Source organism: Microchirus variegatus (assembly GCF_963457635.1).
Source record: "Microchirus variegatus genome assembly, chromosome: 10".
Taxonomy (NCBI): Eukaryota; Metazoa; Chordata; class Actinopteri; order Pleuronectiformes; family Soleidae; genus Microchirus; species Microchirus variegatus.
Window position 1 is genome coordinate 18,491,624 of NC_139811.1, and position 22,079 is coordinate 18,513,702.

General features: G+C 40.2%; 3 protein-coding genes across 3 annotated transcripts; 1 reads left to right on the top strand and 2 right to left on the bottom strand.

Annotated features, from left to right (window-relative positions):
- Window positions 1–733: 733 nt before the first annotated feature.
- Window positions 734–7,812, bottom strand: ppp1caa (protein phosphatase 1, catalytic subunit, alpha isozyme a). The gene is made up of 8 exons (XM_083897090.1): window positions 7,692–7,812; window positions 7,319–7,438; window positions 3,173–3,304; window positions 2,695–2,925; window positions 2,347–2,451; window positions 2,039–2,262; window positions 1,650–1,784; window positions 734–1,303 (listed from the first exon to the last, which is right to left on the bottom strand). The coding sequence occupies exons 2-8, from the start codon at window positions 7,371–7,373 to the stop codon at window positions 1,187–1,189; spliced, it is 999 nt and encodes a 332-aa protein (XP_083753216.1). The 5' UTR covers window positions 7,374–7,438; window positions 7,692–7,812; the 3' UTR covers window positions 734–1,186.
- A 3,029-nt stretch (window positions 7,813–10,841) lies between these two features.
- On the top strand, window positions 10,842–12,286 carry cldni (claudin i; the record flags this gene model as incomplete). Its single annotated transcript, XM_083896043.1, has 2 exons — window positions 10,842–10,982; window positions 11,783–12,286. The coding sequence occupies exons 1-2, from the start codon at window positions 10,851–10,853 to the stop codon at window positions 12,284–12,286; spliced, it is 636 nt and encodes a 211-aa protein (XP_083752169.1). The 5' UTR covers window positions 10,842–10,850.
- Window positions 12,287–12,633: 347 nt separating this feature from the next.
- coro1a (coronin, actin binding protein, 1A) lies at window positions 12,634–21,158 on the bottom strand. The gene is made up of 11 exons (XM_083895770.1): window positions 21,088–21,158; window positions 19,832–20,035; window positions 18,250–18,372; window positions 17,819–17,948; window positions 16,641–16,822; window positions 15,816–15,935; window positions 14,917–15,021; window positions 14,679–14,824; window positions 14,293–14,350; window positions 13,995–14,210; window positions 12,634–13,325 (listed from the first exon to the last, which is right to left on the bottom strand). Exons 2-11 carry the CDS (start codon window positions 20,027–20,029, stop codon window positions 13,233–13,235), a joined length of 1,371 nt encoding a protein of 456 aa, XP_083751896.1. The 5' UTR covers window positions 20,030–20,035; window positions 21,088–21,158; the 3' UTR covers window positions 12,634–13,232.
- Between the last annotated feature and the right edge of the window lie 921 nt (window positions 21,159–22,079).

Sequence of the window (22,079 nt, forward strand, 5' to 3'; positions counted from 1 at the left end):
AAGATTAAATGCCAGATAACTTGTGGCATCTACTTGAGGGCACATTAACTGCACATGAGGATGATGGATTAGACTGAGTAGAGTGAGCTGTCAGGTCTGCTGAAACATTTGTCAGGTAATGAGCAGCACCAGAAGCTCAGTGACGGCTCCACTCACTCCCTCTTCATTGAAGATGATCCTAATTAAAATGATTCCGAAACCGTTTTTTTTATGCAAGTCAATGAGTTTCCAATGAGGATAATCTTTGGCTAGATCACAATGAATGAAGCAATGTGTGAAATGTCCTTCTGTATTGACAGTAAGTGAACTGGGCCAAAATTATACCTTCCAACTTTATAGCAATGGCAAACACAAAGTGATGAGCATGATTCAAATAAATGTTGTTTTTTTTTATTCATCTCGACTTTCATGAACTAAAAACATAAACGAGGAAAAATAAAAGAAAATTAAATCATGATGGTTTCATGTATCTACAAAAAAAAGGTACTATTTCACATCCATGTCCGTTTTTCAAATTATTGGTTTTCGAAAAAAATGAAAATAATAGCACGTTTCATTTGTGAATCCAATCATCTTTGAGGACTCGCACCCACACATGAATCCTCCTGTGTGCCCAGTGTGTTGTATGTGCCGTTACTGTTTGACCGTGCAACTTACACCCTCCCACCCTTCCCTCCCAACCCTCCCATCCCTCCCATCACAAATACATACAGAGACCTCTGAAACAGGATGTTCAAAAGCTTGTGTTTAGCATTAAACAGTGCAGGCCCTTAACATAAACAGCCAAGGCTCCTCTATTTTCACTTCCCCTCCTCCCCACTACCCAGGTTTGAATTTACAACACAGATAGGCAAGAACCCATCTCTACAAAATGACAGGAAAACAGAACAGAAGGTAGCCCACAGAAGGAAGACCAAAAAAAAGAAGGTACATACAGAATATAGAAATTCCTCCTGGATCATTCACACTTTTATACACATTCTCACACAAAATTACACGCAAGCAGCCAAACGGTTAAAAATAGTTTTTGAGAGAAAAAAAACATAACATAATTGAACCCTGGACACTTGTTTGCTTTGTTGCTATTCTGTGATGAGGAATAAACAAGTTTGGGAGGTAGAGGGGAATAAAAGGTGCACTAGGCTGAAAGGGGGTGACAGGTCGTTGAAGGAGAACCAAGTAGGTGTTATTTCTTTGCCTTGGCGGCCTTGGCTGAATTTCGTGGTGGGGTAACCGGCCTCCCAGAACCCATTCCTCCCCCTCCGCCATAAGGATACAATTTCTTATCAGCTGGCTTCAGGATCTGAGAGAGCAAGAGAGACAGATGAGTCCAAGTAGAGATTTAACAGTTGACGTGCAGAAAAATAAAGATAAAACTCGTTGAAGCAAGCAAATTAGATATTAAATATGAGTACACCTAACCAACAACGAAAAATCAGTGATGATTATGACTCAATTACTAAATCATCAACTATTTTGATAATCAATTAATCAGTTAGAATTTTTTTTATATAATTAAAACAAGTTCTCTGATTTTTAAGTGTATATATATGAAAAAAATCCTTAAAATTTAATCAATTTTGTTTGTGGAAAAAACAAAACATACATACAAAACATATATACAGTATATACCCCACACACATACACACCTGGAAAGAGCACATGAGCGTCTCATCCACACTCATCATGGCACCAGCGTTGTCAAACTCTCCACAGTAGTTAGGAGCTGAGAATAAGGTGACGAGCTGCCTCTTTGCGAAAAACTCATAACCGTCTTCTACCACCTTTGGACAAAGATGACAAAGTCAGTACAGAACAATAGAGAGGCAAAAAAGAGGGCTGTTGGTACTGTTTGGTCCAGGTGGTTGTGAGAAGCAAAACAGATTTAGATCATCTTAAATACCACAGTTACATTTAAAATTACAAGCATCAAAATTGAACAGAATAGTCTATTTGTCATTAATAATGTATATTTCTGGTTCTTCAAAAAGTCAACTGAATCCGTAGTAATTGGACTTAAATGAGTGGTAATCATTACCTGATGTGCCCTGCATATTAGGTCCATGTCGTGTTTGTGCAAAAATTTAGCCACCACATCTGCCCCGAATGTGAAGGAGACACCACGGTCATTTTCCCCCCAGCCCAGCACATCTTTGTCTGGGTCCGCCCACAGCAGGTCACACAGCAGACCTTGATCAGGCACGTCTGTGGGTCGCATTACTCTGCGGATCTGTTCCATGGACTGAAGATCAGGAGAGAGGCCTAGAAGACGGAGAAAACAAACCCTTAGTGTGGTTCTCATCAGCTAATAAGAGTATGGTCACGCACTATTCAAACAAAACCTACCTCCATGACAGCAGAAGATTTTTTCATCTACGATGGCAGCCACAGGTAAACAGTTGAAACAATCTGTGAAGGTCTTCCACAGCTTAATGTTATACCGTCGTTTACCTTTGAGCATAAGACGAGAAATACCATTAAACTTAAGATCTTTATATATATATATAACAGGGAATTGTGCCATATTAAAGCAGGACAGGTGAATAGCAAAATAGAGGCATAAAAATAACCAAACGTGCAAATAAGGAAACATGAGCAACTGGGATAATACAAAGTAAATATAGCAATGACAGTTAAGTGAGACTTGACAGGCCAGATTACATTTCTTCCTGTTAAAAGGTTCTGTGCACTTACACTCATCATAGAAGCCGTAGATTCGATTAATAGAGGCGCATTCATGGTTCCCGCGCAGCAGGAAAAAGTTCTCAGGGTATTTAATCTTGTAAGCTAGGAGCAGGCATATAGTCTCCAGTGACTGCTTCCCTCTGTCTACATAATCACCCAGAAACAGGTAGTTGCTTTCTGGGGGGAAGCCTCCATATTCAAACAGCCGAAGCAGATCATAGTACTGACCATGGACATCACCTATAGGGGGCAGCAGAGAAGTGCAATTCAAACACAATACTTTCACTGATGCTGGGTGTATAGTCTTTGGTTTGAATGCAGAGTTTACACTTAAATTGAAAAAAGTGACAGTTACAAATGAGAAAAATGTGTGGTAAATCATCTACAAAGCCTCACATAATTATCATTCAATCACAAATCATATTTTGCACTTTGCAACTACGCTTCAGTGGAACTCACTGGCCGCTCCCATGCATTAAAAACTTACCACAGATTTTGAGGGGAGCCTCCAGTTCAAGGAGGATTGGCTGACTCAGGAAGATTTCACGGGACTTGAGGCAAAGGCCACGGATCTCACCCTCTGTCAGCTGGACATTTTTTCCTGGCCGCGAGCCCTTGACTGAAATAAAAGGAGATAAATTAGATAAGATGTTTCACTGGGGACATTTATAACACTACAGACATACCTCTACACAAAGCTGTGAGAAAGCTTGACAAAGCATAGCAGTGAAATCTGATGCTGGGTTTGACCACCAGAATGGGAAGTCAACACCTCCCACCAGCCAAATGCTGGCCATCATTGTTCCATGAGAGCAGGTGACCAAAGCACATGACTCAGAGGTAATGCTAAAGGTTGTTATTTTAAAAATCATAAACTATGAACATAGGATTCACTTTTAACAGTTGTTTTATTTAAAACACCCAAGTGTGCACAGAGATGGAAGTTTGACTATATCCGCTTCAGTTGTAATTCAAACCCAAGCTGGCTGAAAGATGTGAAACCCACTTCCCCTCTCAAGATAAAGCTGCAGCAAGACACTGCGAACACATAATTAGGCCTCTCTGAGTATGTGCTGTTGGAAAACAATAACTGGTAAAACACTGTTTCATATTAAAACTAAAAGGGTCAACGAAAAGATTGCAATAAAAAAAATAAACTATTAACCTTATTTATTGCACAACAATAAATGTAATGAAGAAAACGTTCTGTCGCCGTCATCATCTACTTCCACTGATACAATCTCGAGAATTGAACAGGTTTGTCAGGTATCTTACTCACGTTCTCTATACTTTCACCAGACATGCCAAATAAAGTCAAAACAGATGAAGAAACCCAACACATTTTATGAACAGATGAGGATTTGTCTTAAAAGGTAAAGATACACGGTAAATGAGAAATTCTCGGAGCAAAAAAAACAGCAGTCTTAAGTCTTTATAACTCAGATCAAAAATATTTACATTCCAACCTTTGCACCAGGATGTGATGCTATGGTACTATCTGTGTGTACACTGTGGCAAGTCTACACCTCAGTAAGTCTGGAATCTGGATTGTTTGCTTCAGTGACAGAATCACTCACAACTCCAGTCCCACATACGCTACATGATACCAAGCCACCTCCAACCAAAAGCCACATAAATGACAAATGAGGAATTCACAGGCTACTGAACAGGTAATGTATGCATAGTAGTGACAGAACCACCTCCAACCGTCTCAATAACTTGTTTTTAAGCTTCGTGGAAACGAAGCACTATTTAATGTTCCTGGAATGCATTTAATAGGCATCACACGTTTAACCGGTTAACAGATGAATGCTTTTTCCTTTAAAGAAAGGGTTAAGTGATGTGCGTCAATAATTACAATGGACAATACAACCAGGATCTACATGGCCACGCAGACATCAAAAGTAGGATTTTTTAAAACAGTTTATTGCCCTTCACACTATGAGCAAAATGGAAGTATATCAAATAATAATAATGATAATAAAAATAACCAGATTAACATCAATAAGAGTAGATTTTAATCCAAAGGAACCAACATGCTCAGCCTATCAACTGATCAGATGGACTGCTAAAGGGGTTTCAATGTCAATAGAACCCACCTGGGCTGATATACCAAAGCAGGCTCTGACAACAAAATCAAATTAACGAGTATCATTAATTAATTACAATTAGTGACATCATAAATAAAAAGGATGTTTACAATTGCAATACCAATTGGAATGAAAAGAACACAAATTGCTTTGGGTAAACTTCTGACAAACTTTGTTGAGAAAGTAGAGAACACTTGCTACAAGTTTTTTGTATACTTGCAGACCAAAAAGTACAGGTCCATGTCCAGGTACGTGTTTGACCAAGAAATAAACAATATGTGGAAGTTCTATTTCATTACTTGCATGTGCATATAAAGCAACAGATATCCTGCAATTTAAGTGTCTTTTACTATTTTTAATCATTAATTTACCACCCAGCATCTATGTGGTTTTGATGACAATCTGGCAAATGCACTTGCATAACCATTTTAATAGTGCTTGAAAAGCACCTGGAGGAGAGTGAGAGTAGAAGTTAACAAAGAGATGTAAAAGCCAGCATGTCCTGAAGTAGCAACTGAAACCAAGGCACTAAAAGGTGAAAAGTGGGAATGAACATTGCAGTGCTGCATGTCACTTTAAACCTGGATTACAGAAAGCTAAGCCCTGACAGAGCTTACTCCAAAGTTAGCCACATAGCCAGTGGGCAACAGTGGGCTTATCGTGAGGGGTACATACAAAAGGCTTTCCATTGCACTGATCAGGGGGTGGCGAACAAAGAAACAGAAAAGCTGTTGCTGTGTCAGGAGTGCTACAGTTGGTTTGGTTCAGTACTTCCACCTCCGTGCTGGGTGCTCTGCTTTGGCTTATGTGATGTCACACTTTCCAGACATGCTATTAACAACACTCTCTCCCAGAGTTCACTCCAAATTGCCAGTAATCCAATTGTAACCACCCATTATCCAAACACGTTTAATTGGTTTGGTCTCGAAACACAGTCATTAAGCAGGGGGTTACCTTGGTATCCACATCAGACACTAAGCCTGTGCGATATAATTTATCAACCTTTCGATGAGTCAGAGTCTTCGATGCAAAAACTACAGGCAATTTCTACAATTGCCAGTAGTTTTGGTAGATCAAAATAACACCAATAATACCTGGAGACTGTGTGGTTATTCCAAGCAATGGAACTACATGTGCCAAAAAGGTCAAGTGAGTTGCATAAGAGGATATAAATACAGCGGCTATCTGGCTCGTTTGTCTTCTGTGTTTGGCAGACAATCTTATTACAGCCCAAGTATAAAAATCCATGTACAAAACACTCCAGCGTGGTACATTCAAAACTACGCTGCACTACGGCCGCATATGCATATTTGTGAAGAATCTCAGTCAACTCCACCAGCCCGGCTTAGGCCTAATGTACAGGGTCTATATTTAACAAAGTAAACACACAGAGGGCAAAGGTGAAAAGAAATTCTGGTACTGGGACTAAACATGCAGTCCCCCAACAACAAACACAACCCCCAACAACAAACATGATGTTACTTCTGTTTATCGGTGCAATGTTTCCATACAACAGTTTGACATGATAATACTGTACGTGTAAAGCATGCCCAACATTTGCACCTGCCTTGCAAGGGCAAACAGAGTTCACAACCATTTCTAGTGCCCTTTAGATGAACTGTATCACTGAGTCCGAAGATATTTATGTTTTTGTTTAATGTCCTCAGGGCTGCTGTTACACAATCATCATGTGGCTATGAAGATAGAACAGCCGTGAACAGTATGTGTTTTTCCATACACATACAGCTCCAACCATAACAAATGTGTCTTCGCACATTGCAGTACGACAAAACTGAGGGAATGTTTGTGTTAGACTTTCCCAATAACCGTAAACTAACATAGAGAATATATCACACCATTTAACCCAGAGGCTGTTCACCCAAAATTATTCTAATGTACATGAAAATGAACTGTATAACACTATTTTATAACACCAAAAACTAAGCAATTCTTGCTAAACTGAAAAGCCATTTCACACTATGTTACAGGGATTGTGTACTCATCAATGCTTCTGTGTGTACAGCTTTTTAACAAGTGATTCTGAAAAAACAATGCAACTACAAGACAGCAATCACTAACGGTGAAGCCCTCTGGATATACATAATATATTGGGAGCAGAGTTCATATTTGAAAGTTTAAGTACAATAAATCTCAATATAACATTGCACGATAAATGCAACAAGTGAAGGCAGAAATTAAAGACAATGAAGACAGGTGTGTATGACCAAGTTTAATTTGCATAAAATGGACCAGTGACGAAAACACCGCCTACTTCCCTCTAAAAACACCTTATGTGCATTCATATGCAACTGAAAAACAGAAGTGGAAAAAACTGAGCTGCTCATTAAACTGTATTGACTTAACAACCAGTTAAGTGGACATTTTATCCAAATCCAACCATCGAGTCTGACAACATCGTAAAATGACTGCCTGTGACTTTTCCCAACTTACCTGGCAAACAGACGACAAATGTCGCTACAACCGCCATGAAATCATAATATAGGTGAACTACAATGCTTTACAGAGAATGTGTTCTTCCTCACCTTCCAGGAGACGTTGAATTATAGAGTCGATGTTTAATTTGTCCGGCTCCGCCATTTTCTTTATTTTCTGTCGTTCTGAAGTAGGAGGAACCTTGAATTTCCGCGCTGCACCTTCGGTTTCTAAAACAGAGAGGGAAATGAGACGAACATTTTTAACCGAAACGGCCAATAAACGCGTAAACGCTTGTCGCTTAGATAACCCGTGGCTAACAGAGAGCTAACCGAGCAACAGTGGCGGAATGTAACAATCAATGAGCTCATGCAAGCTTCTGCTAACCCAGCTAGCTGGCTAACTGCTAGCCAGGCTGAACCGCGGACGGTCAACTAACGTTAGCTATTTAAACAACTCACTGTTTGATCAAATACCACGTACCTTATCTTTCCCTCAACACCGACCCTCCTGGAATGAATAATATGTGAATGTTTAACCCGTAAACTAAATCCTGGCCCCTGTTCTAGTGGTGTGTCCGGGTCCCTTCCCTCTTCCTTCCTTCACCCGAGAACTTCGAGGGAGGGCCGTTTTCAACTAGGCTGTCTACTCCACACAGCGCTAACACAGGAGGCCGAATCAAACTGAGTTGCGCGTATGTTTCTTGAAACGCAATTGGTCCACCGGTGAGTTCAGAAACACAACTCTCGCGTCCGATTGGACAAACCCCAGTCAATCTCAGACACCGCCCACCGAGCCGCTCGCAACGACGTCCCAGAGGCAGATTTAAACCGGAGCTCAAAGTTCGCCCTCTTGTGTTGACAACTGAAATTGCAGTTAAAAGTTAAAAACCAACAACTAGGTAAAACTGTGAATAGTTTGTTCTTTCAAGAGAAAACGATGAATGTGCTGCTCAAGTCCTCTTAAAACTACATCTAATCTGGTAAATCTAATCCATATATGATGCAAAAACAAATATAACAAAAAAATATATATTTAAAACAGTCATTTGCTCTGACATTTTCTATTACTCTTGTACGATTCAAACTGAAAATAGATTATTTAAATTTAACACCATAATACTACAGGAGAATGGATGCATAATTTTCAGTACTGTACTTAAAAAACAAAATACAACATTTGTACTTTGTTATTTGTCATGTAAAACAACATAAGCTTTCATGTTTTCACCCTTTTCCTTTATAAAAGAGTCTCACTCCCTAAATCTAAAGCATGATATTATGAATTGTAAAAGGTGACACACCTAAATTATTTCACCTGAGAAACCTGAGGTTGTGGCACAAAATGTGAGCCACAACTCAGCACCTGTTACAAGTTAAGCTGCTAACCTTATGGAACCTTGTGTCCAAACTCATATGTGAGTGTGTTGCAGCCATCACGTTGTATTCTACGAGATACAATTAGGTTTGTCAGTGACACATCAATCTGTCATTTTATCTGTCAAATAAAGGTGTGAGCGATTGATGCCACTGCACATCGGACAGGCCTCTTCCTCGCCTGTTTTTAAATCTCTTCTTAAAACTCACCTCTTTTCATTGGCCTTTGACACTGTTTAAGTTGTTAAGTCTGTTTTTTGTTTTATTTATTTATTTCATATACTTTAATTATGGTTTGTATCCACGTTTTTGTCTTTTAATGTATTTTAGTTGTATTAGATGCATTTCATCGCCTCTTGTGAGCTATTAAGCTTTTTATTTATTGTGTGTTTTATTCATTATTCTTTACAAATAAAGCTGGATTGGATTGGATTGGCTCTGCTTTCACAACATCGAGTGTCCTCCATTTTATTCCCTTCCCCATGATCCATGAAACTCCACTTGTAATCTTACGCAAAGTCCAAAAACCCACTCAGTCTGGGTTTTCTTATGTCACCACAGTTTCGACACACGTAGTAGGTGTGTGTGTGGGGGGGGGGGGGTGACCTAGGATGTGCAGGAAGGAGCCTAAAGGTAGTGTTTTTTTTAGACTCACACACTGTAGAAGGAAAAGATGACGAGGATGACTCATTTTGCTTTTTCTGGCAACCTGTGATGGATACGACCAAAAAAGTGATTCACTCTGCATCATCACCTGAATTAAAACCATCAGTGTAATCACAACAATATCCATCAAATCTGATTTTTACCAAAGAAAAATACTCAATTTAAAGCATCATTCCTTTTTTTTCCACTCTCCTAAACACAGTTCTCTCTACTGAGGCATGTTATGTATGGAAGACTAAGATGGAAAAAGAGAGGGAAACATGCATGTAAGACAAGTCCAGTCTGGTCGTGCGGTCCTCCCCTCCTCTGTCCTCCCCTATGAGAGCTTAGCCCCACCCTAAACCTCACATTCCTCTACATATACCCCATCATATTAACACACAGCTCTTGTACAAAAGAAAACAGCATCTTCAAAACAACTCCCAAACAGCGAGAAAGGACGAGCCTCAAGAATCCTCCACCTCTGATTGTCACAGTGAAAGGTAGGCTGCATCCTTTATTTTCTAAATCCACTTTTCTCTTGTTAGCGTTTCTGCAAAAGCTTTAAAATGACAGAGGATTTAAGGAGTGTTTGAGGATTATTTGAATATCTTTATCTCTATGGTCACGGGCAAAATGAATGCATATACATTATACTGGGGATAAAATAGCAGAACTGTGCAGGATATTCAGAAAAAACAGCAGATTTTGAAGTCCTCTCAATCACATCAGGTTCGTTTTTGGAATTTAACATTCTTTTTTTGAATTGTTTTAGTGTTGTCTTGGTTTTCGGCTTCTCTTTGTAAACCCATAGGTTTTGTAGGAGACAAGGAGAGTGTAAGGATGATCTGAGATATGATTTTGATTAACCATCTTTTTTTTTTAAAGAGGAAAAACTGACTTTTCTCACCCCTCAACTTTTTTCCCTCCAAAAACTTTGTTTGTGATAGTTTCATATATCAAACTGAAGCTTTCAAAACCAAGCAGCTGCAATTAGTAGATTAAAACAGTTAATCTGATATTATTTAATTGATTCATTTTTCTCTGACGTGATCAAATCTAACCAAACTGTACTTTTCATGTAAACAGTTATTTTCTTCTGTCCTCAAATTTCTTTTTGTTTTGTTTTTTTACTGGAACTTAAATGTTGTCAGAATGAAGTTGAATGAAATTTCTAAAGAGACCAAAAATAAAGCAGTGAGGCCGAGCTTCTCCTTAAAAGAAGATGTGAGGGAGTGGTTCAGTGGGTCCTGGGTGGAGATTGCGGAGGCCCGGGCCTGTCAGGACAAGAGTTTGTTTAAAAATATGTAGCCCCAAGTCATATTATCCTCAGAGAGAATGGATGACGGTGTGAGAGCCGATGTTTTCAGATGTGTGGGTGAAAGAATAATGAATGTAATCATAAACAGAGGAGTGAACACTAGGAGCGCTCACAAGTAAAAGCCTGCAGTCTTTTAAAAAAGAGCGAGGGCGGCAGAAACAAACAAGTACATATGTTTTGATTCTGGGTGAGGCAATAAAGATCCACCTCCTCAGATTATTGGCTGGGGAGAAAATGTGAAAACTGTACTGGAAAATTTGAGACGCCAAACACTAATTGTATAGTGTGATCTTTTTCAGGATGGGATCTGTTGGAGTGCAGGTGGTGTGCGTGACCCTCGGGGTCCTCGGTCTGATCGGGGTCATCGTTTGCTGCGCTCTCCCTCGCTGGAAAACCTCCTCCTTCGTAGGCGCCAACATCGTGACCGCACAGGTAACGACGACTACAACAATCTGAGAAAAACAAAATTGTAATAAATGTGAAGAAGTAAAATAAATTGTACAGTTGTACTAATCATCCCCAACCACAATAATAATAATAAAGTGTAGCCACTTGTTTCATAAAGACGATAATTGTAGTCTTTTCACAATTTTCCAGTTCCAATTATATTACATTAATTTATGTATATCAAAAATAGGAAAAAAATAATTGTTATTGAAATAGCCAAGGCATTTATTTAAAGGTGCCATATGTAAGAATGTGACCAAAAACGGTTACTACCTTCAAATTCAAAATACCAAGGTCTCACTTTCTGACGTAACTGGCAACCCGTGGACTGCAATGATTGGTAGACGGCGGTAGGTGGCGCCACATGCCAAAACATGATTTCAAAATGTAAAGAAGATTTGCAGTCTGCAAAATATTTTTTTTATGGAAATATTTTGGCTGTACTGTTGTTGTTGGTGAGTTCAGTTTGTTATGAACATTATTCCTGAGTCTCTGTGACATGTTAGGAGGATTTTATGGCCAGTTGCTTTAGTTTTATTACATAATGCACCTTTAAGCAAAAGAAGTAATATTCAACTAAAGAATATTCCACTATATTTACAAAGATTACTAATGTAAAACAATGTAAAAGTATTTCTTATCAAAATACTATGAAAAGCAATACATCATACTATAAAGTATTATGTTAATCATTGATCAATTTCAAAGTTGTTTTATAATCTGAATTTCTGAACTGGATATGGATAACACATGAAATGACAGATTTGTGTGTGTGTGTGTGTCAGACCAGTCAGCAGGGCCTGTGGACGAGCTGTGTGGTGCAGAGTACTGGGCAGCAGCAGTGCAAGAACTACGACTCTCTGCTGGTGTTGCCCTCTGACCTGCAAGCCTCCCGTGCCATGACCATCATCAGCTGCATGCTCAGCATCCTCAGCATCCTCATCCTCTTCTGCGGGGCCGACTTCACCACCTGCGTGGAGAACGAAGAAGCCAAGCCCAAGATCAGCCTGGTGGCTGGCGTGGGCCTCATGCTGGGCGGCCTCCTGGTGATCATCCCCGTCAGCTGGTCCGCAAGCAACGTCGTGAGGGAGTTCAACAACCCGCTGCAGGGGACCCAGAAGTGGGAGCTCGGACCGTGCATCTTCATCGGCTGGGCGGCCGGCGTCCTGCTCCTTCTGGCCGGAGGTCTGCTGTGCTGCTTTAGCAGGCCCAAATCTGGCAGCTCAGGTGGAACCGCCAAGTACTACAGCAACAGCAACGCGTCTGCACCCAACAAAAACTACGTGTAGTGTCTTTATGAAAGGACTGGAGTTTGACAGAAGGGACGGGAGGGCGATTTAGTTGGTAAAAGACTGGGAAGGAACAACCTTTAAACAGAATGAGTCTGTAAATACACTGAATTCTGACCATAACTGGCTCCAGTTTGTATAATCGTTTTTAATAATCATTTATTCTGGTGATGTTTCCGTTTTGATGTTCTTTTCTTCTTTGGTGCTGGGTTATAATCTGGAAATGGAAGACAAACTCTACACAGGCTGCAAATCAAACGTCAAACAGAACTGTTTGTAAAGCTAATAGTTTTATTTGGGTCTGTGCTTCAAAATATACAATGTAATCTGATATTGAGGGAGAAAACTGTAGCATTTTCCCTGTTTTTCTTAGTTTTTGACATTAAATTCAAATGAACCACACATGAGAAAAATTAAACTTCCAAGATTATGTGCATGTTGTAATTGAATGAAATCACATTATTTTAAACAGTTTAGATCAACCATTGTCCTCTGGTGTTTGTTTTTATTGATGCTTTTTCAGAAAAAGCTCTTTAACCAAAGGCACCTCAGTAGGTTTCAGGGAAAAATCTGTGTGCACTTCAACATGTCGTCAACATACATTATTGTTATTGTTCATTTTTGTTTGACTTCTCCATTTGAGTGATGATGAGTTCAAATGATTAAACATTGGTCTCATACACATGGTGTGTCCCGTGTGGATTTTTGTGTTTGTTGGACGACAGAAAAGTCCAAAAAAATATATATACATACATATTTTGAAATACAGAAGACTTTATTTCAAACCAAAAGCATATATTATAATGGGATTTTCTTTTTTATAAAAGTGAATAAAACTAAATAAATGTTAACGACACCTGTTGCCTTAATCTCTCCCTTACTTTGTTGTTACGTTCTTTGTTCCTCTGCTTCTCTCTCGCTTGATTTTTTCCCTGATAATTGAACCTTAATGCTTGCTCTCCAGCTCACTCACACGCTCGATCAGCTCGTCTATCGCTGCTTTCAGGTCCTTCACCTCCTTCCTCAAGGACTGAACCTCCTGAAAGGACAGAGACAAAGTCATGACGGGATGGAGGGATGTGGGTGGGTTAAGTAATAACAATTGCCTTCACAATCACATTCAAGTCAAATAGTATTTTTCTGCACTTGGAAGTCAAATGTAAATAAAATAGAAGTTCTCATAGTTCCCATGATTGTTAATTAAAGATCTAGTATGTAACATGTAGAAGGGTTTATTAGCCAAATCGTAGCCATAAGTATAATAATCGCTACACAGAAATAAGGGTTCCAAAAGGGTCCTACAAGGGCTGAGGTTCTACCTGGAACCATTTTCTTCTTTCAAGGGTTATTGGTAACACTAACGGTTCCAGTAAGAACCATTTTGATCCAGAGAACCCTTTAAAACCCCTTTCCTGAATAAAGGGTTTTAAAAGGGTTCTTGGTGGAACCCTCCAAAAGGGTTTATACCTTTATAAAGGATTCTACCTGGAGCCAAAAAAGGTTCTCCTATGAGGACAAGCCGAAGAACCTTATATGGTTCTATTTAGCACTTTTATTTCTAAGAGTGTGCTTCAGAGTGCTTGAATCCATTATGAAAACGATCCCTAATAATTATCCATGAGTGAGTAGTATTTTACTCTTATATCTGGTGAGAATTTACTATAATTTATGTCCAAATTGTTTGAATGTGACATCTTAAAGGTCTCACCCCACTGTTGTCCTGTTGACTCGCAGCAGACACAGTTGTGGTCTTCAGGAGGCTCTTGTGAACTTTGAATGCCTTAGCTTTGGTGGTGGCTGCGAAGCCGTCTTTTAAAGATATCAGGATGGGCGCAGCGTTCTTTCCCTGGAACCATTCGTCAGCTTCGACTGACGGCTCCGGGCCGATGGTGTCGGGGTACAGATCCTCCTGGAAGAGATCAGACTGCACAGGCAGAGAGAGAGAGAAGTTTAGAAGGAACCCAAACTGCACAAACTGTCTCTGATACAAAAAAAAAAAAAGTTACCTTGCGTGGCACCGTCATGACGACGGGCTCACACTTCCTCTCGTGGAGTTTGTAGAATCTGAGGGTAGAGATATTTGTTCAGGCGAGGTTCAGGTTCGTGGACAAAAAGCAATCAAATATCAGACAGAATCATCGTAACTTTTAATAATTGGAAAACAACCATTGTCATATGAGTTTCACACACCACAAAGCAAGACACAGAGACATTTTACAGAGCCTCTGCGGGAGAAGACAACAATGTCTCTGTCACTTACTGCAGGAGCTCAGTTCATGTCTGTTTTTACAAAATACCCTTTTAGTGTCTTTGATTCACTACTTGGTGCGTTGGTGATTGTGAGCTTTAACATCTGCACTAAATCTCATAGTAAGGACACTAAGGTCAATACCTGGCAATTTCACATTTGTTGACCTCCAAGCCTCTCTTGGGCATGTATCCCATTCCCTTCTGGCTCTCCTTGCTGCTGAACATGGACAGGTAATGGACGAACGGAGCTTCATCCGTCACCTCAAAGTAGCGGATGCTGCTGTCGCCCTGTGACGAAGACGCGACAGACAAATCAAGCTTTGTGTTTTTTTTCCCGTGTGGGTGAGGCAGACACACTCATTTCATCATTTCATGTTAACCTTGCCACAGAGGTAGACGACGCCAGTGTCTGGGTCAAAAAACGGGATAAGGACGCCGCTGCTGGTGTCCAGCTCCTGCAGGGTCAGCGGCTCTTTGAAGTCCTTCTGTTAAAACAGATTCAGATACATAGAAGTTATGAATTTCACTATAGCAACAAGGACGAAAACAGTCTGCATGGGCAGGCTGCAGGTAAGCAGGTAAGTAAGGATTTATTTAATTGACCTCGATGTGAGACAGTGCAGAGCAACAACACCCTGAATGCTGAAATATGGCTGTTGTGAAAGAGTAGTGTTGTAAACACAGTGAGTAAAGGAGCTTGAATGCATCACAATATAGTATTAAGTCTGTCTACATTCAAAGATTGACATTAGAATGTTGATTTTACAGTCATCTGGTGAAGTGGGAAAACCTGAATTTAGCAACAAACACACACACACACGCACGCACGCACGCACGCACGCACGCACAAACACACACACACACACACACACACTATGAATGTGTTCACAGATTCTAAAGAGTCAGAACAAGTTCACCTGACACATAATAACATTAAAACAAGTGTGGGGGTGGAAGTTTAATATGTGTTTTCCTGTAATAATAATTTGTTCTTGGGATTGTGGGCAGCTCTGAAAACATGACGCCACGTCTGAACACCAATCAGAGTTTAGCAACGTTTGACTGAAACTGTGGTGACTGACTGTGTCAAATCAGGTCAGAACATGTCTTCACTGTCCTCATGGACGAGGTTAAAGTGTTCCAGCCGAAAACGTGTTCATAAAATCTTATCAACAACAGGTGAGCATGGACGTTTGCACTCAAATGTGGATTATCTACAGCAAGAGCCTGAGACAGACGTGACTGAACGAGTGAAAGGTCTGTGTTTGTAGACACTCACCGGATCCCACAGCGCCACCTGCCTCTCGCTCATGCGACTGAAGCCCGTGCTGAGGATCTTCTCGTTGGACACAAACACCGCCCTGACAGGCCTGGAGCCCTCGTGAGGCTTCTCCTTCTCCTGTTGTTGTGTGAGGCAGAGAAGAGTGGGAGGTGACGCAGACACAGTAGTAATGGACATTAATGAACATATGGAATATATCTCAATATGCTCAAATTTGAGAGTATTAGATTATAGCTTAACTTTAAATTATTCTCTGACCAGTTAATAAGTGTGATCAACACAGCAGGTAAACATCAATTCAGACGCCCTAATCTGACACTAGTGACATAATACATAATACATAATACATAATATAAGGAATTACGATTTTTGAAGGAAAAGCCCTTTTTTTCAATGAATATAACATTAAATTAATCACTCTACACATTGTTCATGTGGTAAACAACTATTCTAGGTGCAAACGTATGGTTTTTAATGGAATATGTACATAGGTGTATAGAGGCCCATTTCCAGTGTTCTAATGGTACATTGTGTTTGCTAATCGCGTTAGAAGGCTATTGTATGATTAGGAAACCCTTGTGCAATTATGTTAGCACAGCTGAAAACAGTTCTGCTGGTTCTTTGACGAAAGGGCCAAATTATTATTTTGACTAAAAATCATTATTTCTAATCTTGTCAATGTCTTGACTATATTTTCTATTCATTTTGATGAATAAAAATGTGAGTTTTAATGGAAAACACAATAAAAATTGTATAAGTGATACCAAACTTTTGAACGGTAGTGTGCATGGATGTTACAGTGAGGACAATGAGGACACCTACATAGAGGACAGTGCCTTTGCGAGGGTCCAGCACCCGCATGGTCTTGTCTTTGCAGGTGGTGAGGATCTTGGAGCCGTCCCTGTTCCAGCAGGCGCTGTAGATGAGGTCAGCGTGAACGCTGTCGATCCTCACCACTTCCTCCCCACGAGCCACGTTCCACAGGATGACCACGTTGTCGCAGCCTGCGCGGACACAACAACAACAACAGTCGATCATCAGGGAATAAGAGGAGACGAGGGTGAAGGGATTCACGTTGTGGGGGCAGCGTGTGAAAACCAAAAGGACTTCAGGTCACTGTAGGGAGCTGAGAAAAGGTCTCATGCACCAGGGGTCTCAAACTCAAATGACCTGGGGGCCACATGAGGTACAAGTCTGGTCAGTAGGAGGCAGTCAAGTGAAGAAAAGCCCAACTGTGTTAGGAATAACAACTGTTGAGTCAGAATGGGCGATGTCACATTATTCCATCGTGACAACAACATTTGTAACAATATTTGACATAATTTTTAAGTAAAAGGTGTGTGTTTTGATACGCAAAGACATTATTCATTATTATGATGGCAAATAAATAATAAATAATTAATATGTAAATATCAAAAAAACAAACATTCAAGTGGTGGGCCACATGAAATCAATGTAAGGGCCGCATGTGGCCTCCGGGCCACGAGTTTGACACCACTGTCATACAGTCCTCAAAAAGAATAATAAAATCTAATAAATATGTATATTTTTCAAAAGTCTTGACAAAGCGCTGTTAACAGTGCTTAGGTTTAGGTAGACATATGGGTAGAAATATAAATAATATAACTTACCACATACAGATAATTGAATAAAATGTATTGTCAATGTAAATATCTTATTAAAAAAATAAAATTATTATTGTTAGTGCTGAGGTTTGTTGTGTCATCATTTGCATGTTTCAGTTGATAATAATATAATTAAGGGTTATTTTTACATGTTTTAACATGGTTAAACAACCTGATTTGTCCACCTGCTGCTGTGAATTAAAATATAGTATAACTTCCTGTGCTGCAGGGGTTTGTGTCTCATTCAAGAAAACGTCTGTGAGCTTTTCTGTACATCCATCCCACTCTTGGTTTCTCTAATACACAGGATACACAGGGGCCCCCTGTAAACCGGTCGATTGAGGGTGATGTGATGATGTGACATGTGGAGAATACCTGCACTCATCAGCACATTGTGGGCCGTTGGGTGCCAGCTCAGGATGCCAACACGTTTGGAGTGACCTTCCAGCTTCACGACGGGATCTGAGAGAGAGGTGATCAGTCCGCCGTCTGGAATCTCCCAGATCTGTTCACCAACAAAGCAGTTAATATTTAGACACAAGTTATAATTCACATTATAACACCAATATACCATGTTCAATTAAATAAAAATCCTCCCTTTAGACTTTATAGAAATAAAACTGTTTTAAATAATGGTAATCTTTGGTAATCTATGGTAATATTTACCTTTTCTGCCAAATTATTGTGATATAAAGGTTTGTACTCGATATGATTGTAAATAAAGGTCACCCCTCAATGATTTTCTCCAGTGTATTTAAAGGTTGTATGTATGGACGTATGGATGGATGGATGGATGGATGGTTTACCATGACACTGCAGTCCTCAGAGCTGCTGGCAATGATGTTGTCATTGTGCGGACAAAACTCAATGTCCAGGACGGGACCTGTGTGGCCGCACACAGTGGGGTAAGACATGTCAATGCGTCCCGTCTGCAGAGAGTGAGACAAATGTTGGACACAAAAATCAGCCAAACACATATATATATCACACACAAAACAAGGTCTAATGAATGACAGCTGTGTAGATAAAGCAAAGGAACTGCATATGAAAACACAACTGTGGATGGTTGAAGGTGGATGAGTTTTTCCCCCAACCACTAGGGGGTTGTATTTAATTTCTGACATTCTGCCTATTCGGCCTGGGGTCATGCTGGGTTATTTGAGGTCAACGGTCATTTGGCTCAGGTGTTGCTGATTGAAAGGGGCAAACTGTTTTCTACTGTGCTCGTTTCATTTTGATTTGTAAATTTGAAAATGGAAAAACAAGTGGACATTGCAGAAAATAAATCGCTGATGTCATTTCAGACACTAAGGAAGAATCTGGTCGTGATTTATACCCGAGTGCACGCAAAAACAAAACCTACCAGCAATCAACTGGCAGCCAGTAGCGCCACAGTACAGGACTGAGTTGCTACAACTACTTATGTCTAGGAACTGGGAGAAGTTCAAGAAGACAAAATTTCTTCAGTTCTTCTGCTCGCTGACAAAGCCAGACATCAGGACATTTACTCAAATGCTGCATCTTCCTGATGTGAAAAAGCCCTGTAGTTCTGTTTCAATCACATTAGTTTCATTAAAATACATACAATACATATCATTAGCAATGAAAAGCTTGATAGCACCAATATTTTTTCTTAAGAAAATATGACTTTCCATGTTTTTACTGTAGATTTCTACAATTTTACCCCGGATCCTCCAATGACTACTGACTATAATACTTCTGCTGGGTTATTAGCAGGCATCGTGCAAAAGTACACCACTTTCAAGGAGTATATGTATATAAATATGACCCAGACCCAGAATAAAAAGACATTTACTTCAAAGAAAACAAATATTTATTATCTCAACAAGAAGTTTGCATGGTTTCTGTAAGTAAAAGACTTTTCCAAGGCCTCTCTGGGACATGTAGATGATCACAAGGAAGTCTCAGAATCATCATATGACAAACTCAGATGTTTAGATGACCATATATAAGGTGTGATGAGCTGTGTCCTTGTCTACATTTTCAGGCACATAAAAATGCAATAAAGAAGTTGCAAAGCACCTGTCAAACTTCACAAGAGAACGCAGAATAAGTGGGTTGAGGCCACATCCTGCCCTGACTGAGCCGACAACAAACTCCTAATATGGAGAAAACTTCTCAAGAGCAGAGCGTGTGACGTGTACAAAGAGTCAATGCCGCCGTCAAACTTCCTTATTTAGCTCAGTGTGTGATGGTGACTGGCAGTATTCAAATTTTAGTTTTGGTATGGTGTGGGGAAAAAAATGTAATTGAAACACAGCAACCTGCATCAGAAGATTGGTCAAAAATGGTCACAGAGAGCCACGCAGCAGACACGTGTCTCTCGTCTTTGTGTCAGTGTAAGCAGGGCGTTTCCTGTCGTCCCACCTTGTTCAGTGGCAGAACCATGAAGGCTCCTCCGCCACTGGCGTCCACGATCATGGCCACAAACTTGGGGTTCACGGAGCAGAAGCAGCTGTCCCAGGTCATCTGGGAGATGCGGATGTCATCGTAGCATTGGTCAGCTTTCACACCCTGACCAAAGACGTGACGGAACTTGCTGGACCTCACAACCTTCCTGGACATGGTGAACTGAGGAACCAGAGCAATCAATATGATGAGGAGTCTGAAAATGAAAAGATCTGTCCAGCATACGTTTTAATTCATCATTACTCGATGCCTTTTGATTTCATGTGGATATGACAACACAGTCCAAAGGCACGACAGTAAAAAAAACAAAGAGGAAGTTTAAGCTTTCACAACTGCTTCCTCTCGTCTGTCTGTAACTGCTACTCTAACCTGACCCATCTCTTAAATTTGGGCTTGTGTGTGCCACTGAAACAACTGTGCACGTTGAAGGAAACATTTCCAAGTCTGCAGAACAAAGACGACACATGACGAGCGACGTTAATTCATCTAAAATTTGTAACGCACACGCTGTGTCCTTTCAAAAGTTTGTGAAATTGCCTAAAGTGGCAGTTACACCACGTCCTTGAGAGTGTGCAACAAAACCACTAACCTTTGTCTCATTTCTGGTGTCTCATTCACACGCTCACGTTATCACCGGTTAAAAACCCCTTAAAAATAAATACATTTCAATACATTTCTCATCAAAAACCCTGCACAATAAACGCATTTCTCACCAAAGCAGGAGACGAAACCTGAACAAATCACAAGAGGTGAAGGCCTTTGAATCGACCTGTGCATCGCCTGACAAAAGCACTGCCAGTCAAACGCTGAAAATGTTTGCTTTACCTCCATTTGTAGATTTTTAACTTCCTGAAAGGTGCAGCCGCGCCTCAACTCCGAATCAGAAGCCTTCAACAGTTCTTCTGCTGCATGTGCATCACAAGACCTCTGAGGCTGCTCTGCAACTAATTTAATAATCCTCTAATTTTATCTGGAGCCAAAATGCATGTAAATAAACTCATCCTCTCACTTCCTCTGTGTGTGTGTGTTTCAGGATGGAAATAACCTCCAATGGGTAAATTCCCTAATTTGAAAGTGGACAAACTGCACCTTTTGGATCATAAATATCAGAATCTGATAAACACAATCAGTGGCGCTGGAATACATCAAATATTTCTATTCTTCAGATAAGTTATGCAGATGTAAATGTGCTGCAAGAGAAACTGCAAGCCTACCTGAGAGGTGTGTGTGTGCAGAGGGGCCAATTCAGTTCAAGGAGATCCAGCGGTGCACACCGAAAATCCTGCCACCAGAGTGAGGACGCGGAGGAGACGCTGTAGGTTAAAGTATATGACATAAAGCGGCATGGAGGAAGTGAGAGTTTCAAATGAAGGTGGAAGTGGGAGGTGTCCTCCTGTCACATTTGGGGTTTAAAAAAAATAAAAAAATTGCAGAACGCCGACAGATCGAGGATGACGGCGTGAGATCTGCTGTGAGAGATTATCAAACATCGAGATGAGTGTGAACAAACGCAGACTGTGGTAGAAAATGTGAATTACCGTTCAAAAGTTTGGGGTCACCTCTACAATTTGTTTGTGTTTTCCATTAAAAGTCACACTTTTATTCATCAAAAGAGTTGCAAAAAGAATAGAAAATATAGTCAAGACATTGACAAAATCAGAAATAATGATTTATATTCAAAATAATAATTTTTCCCTTCAAACTTTGCTGTTGTCAAAGAACCAGAACCAAACAAAACTGTTTTCAGCTGTGCTAACATCATTGCACAAGGGTTTTCTAATCATCCGATTGCCTTTTAACGCGATTGGCAAACACAATGTACCATTAGAACACTGAAAATGGGCCTCTATTCACCTATGTACATATTCCATTAAAAACCAGATGTTTGCAGCAATAATAGTCGCTTACCACTTGAACAATGTATAGAGTGTATTTCTGATTCATTTAATTGTATATTCTTTGGAAAAAGTGCTTTTCCTTCAAAAATAAAGACATTTGACCCCAAACCTTTGAACGGTCGTGTAAAACGGCTCCAAAAGCATGAGATTCATTCAGCCATTAATGCAGCATGACGGGGGAGACATTGCTGATTAAAGGTGCTTTATGCAAGAAATGCATCATATTCATAAAAATGACTCGCCGTCAGACACTAAGGAAACATGTTGAATTGCTGAGTCCACAGTCACGCAGCTCGTGGTGCGTCACC

What these genes read in the sequence shown, in the direction of transcription:
- ppp1caa (XM_083897090.1), bottom strand. Translation starts at nt 7,373, where the DNA reads ATGGCGGAGCCGGACAAATTAAACATCGACTCTATAATTCAACGTCTC. An exon ending in CTACGGCTTCTATGATGAGT is followed by an intron (nt 2,452 to 2,694) that starts GTAAGTGCACAG and finishes TTATGCTCAAAG; the next exon opens with GTAAACGACGGTATAACATT. An exon ending in AATCTTCTGCTGTCATGGAG is followed by an intron (nt 2,263 to 2,346) that starts GTAGGTTTTGTT and finishes TCCGTCTTCTAG; the next exon opens with GCCTCTCTCCTGATCTTCAG.
- coro1a (XM_083895770.1), bottom strand. Translation starts at nt 20,029, where the DNA reads ATGTCCAGGAAGGTTGTGAGGTCCAGCAAGTTCCGTCACGTCTTTGGT. An exon ending in GCAAAGGCACTGTCCTCTAT is followed by an intron (nt 15,936 to 16,640) that starts GTAGGTGTCCTC and finishes ACACAACAACAG; the next exon opens with GAGAAGGAGAAGCCTCACGA. An exon ending in TCATGACGGTGCCACGCAAG is followed by an intron (nt 14,211 to 14,292) that starts GTAACTTTTTTT and finishes CTGCCTGTGCAG; the next exon opens with TCTGATCTCTTCCAGGAGGA.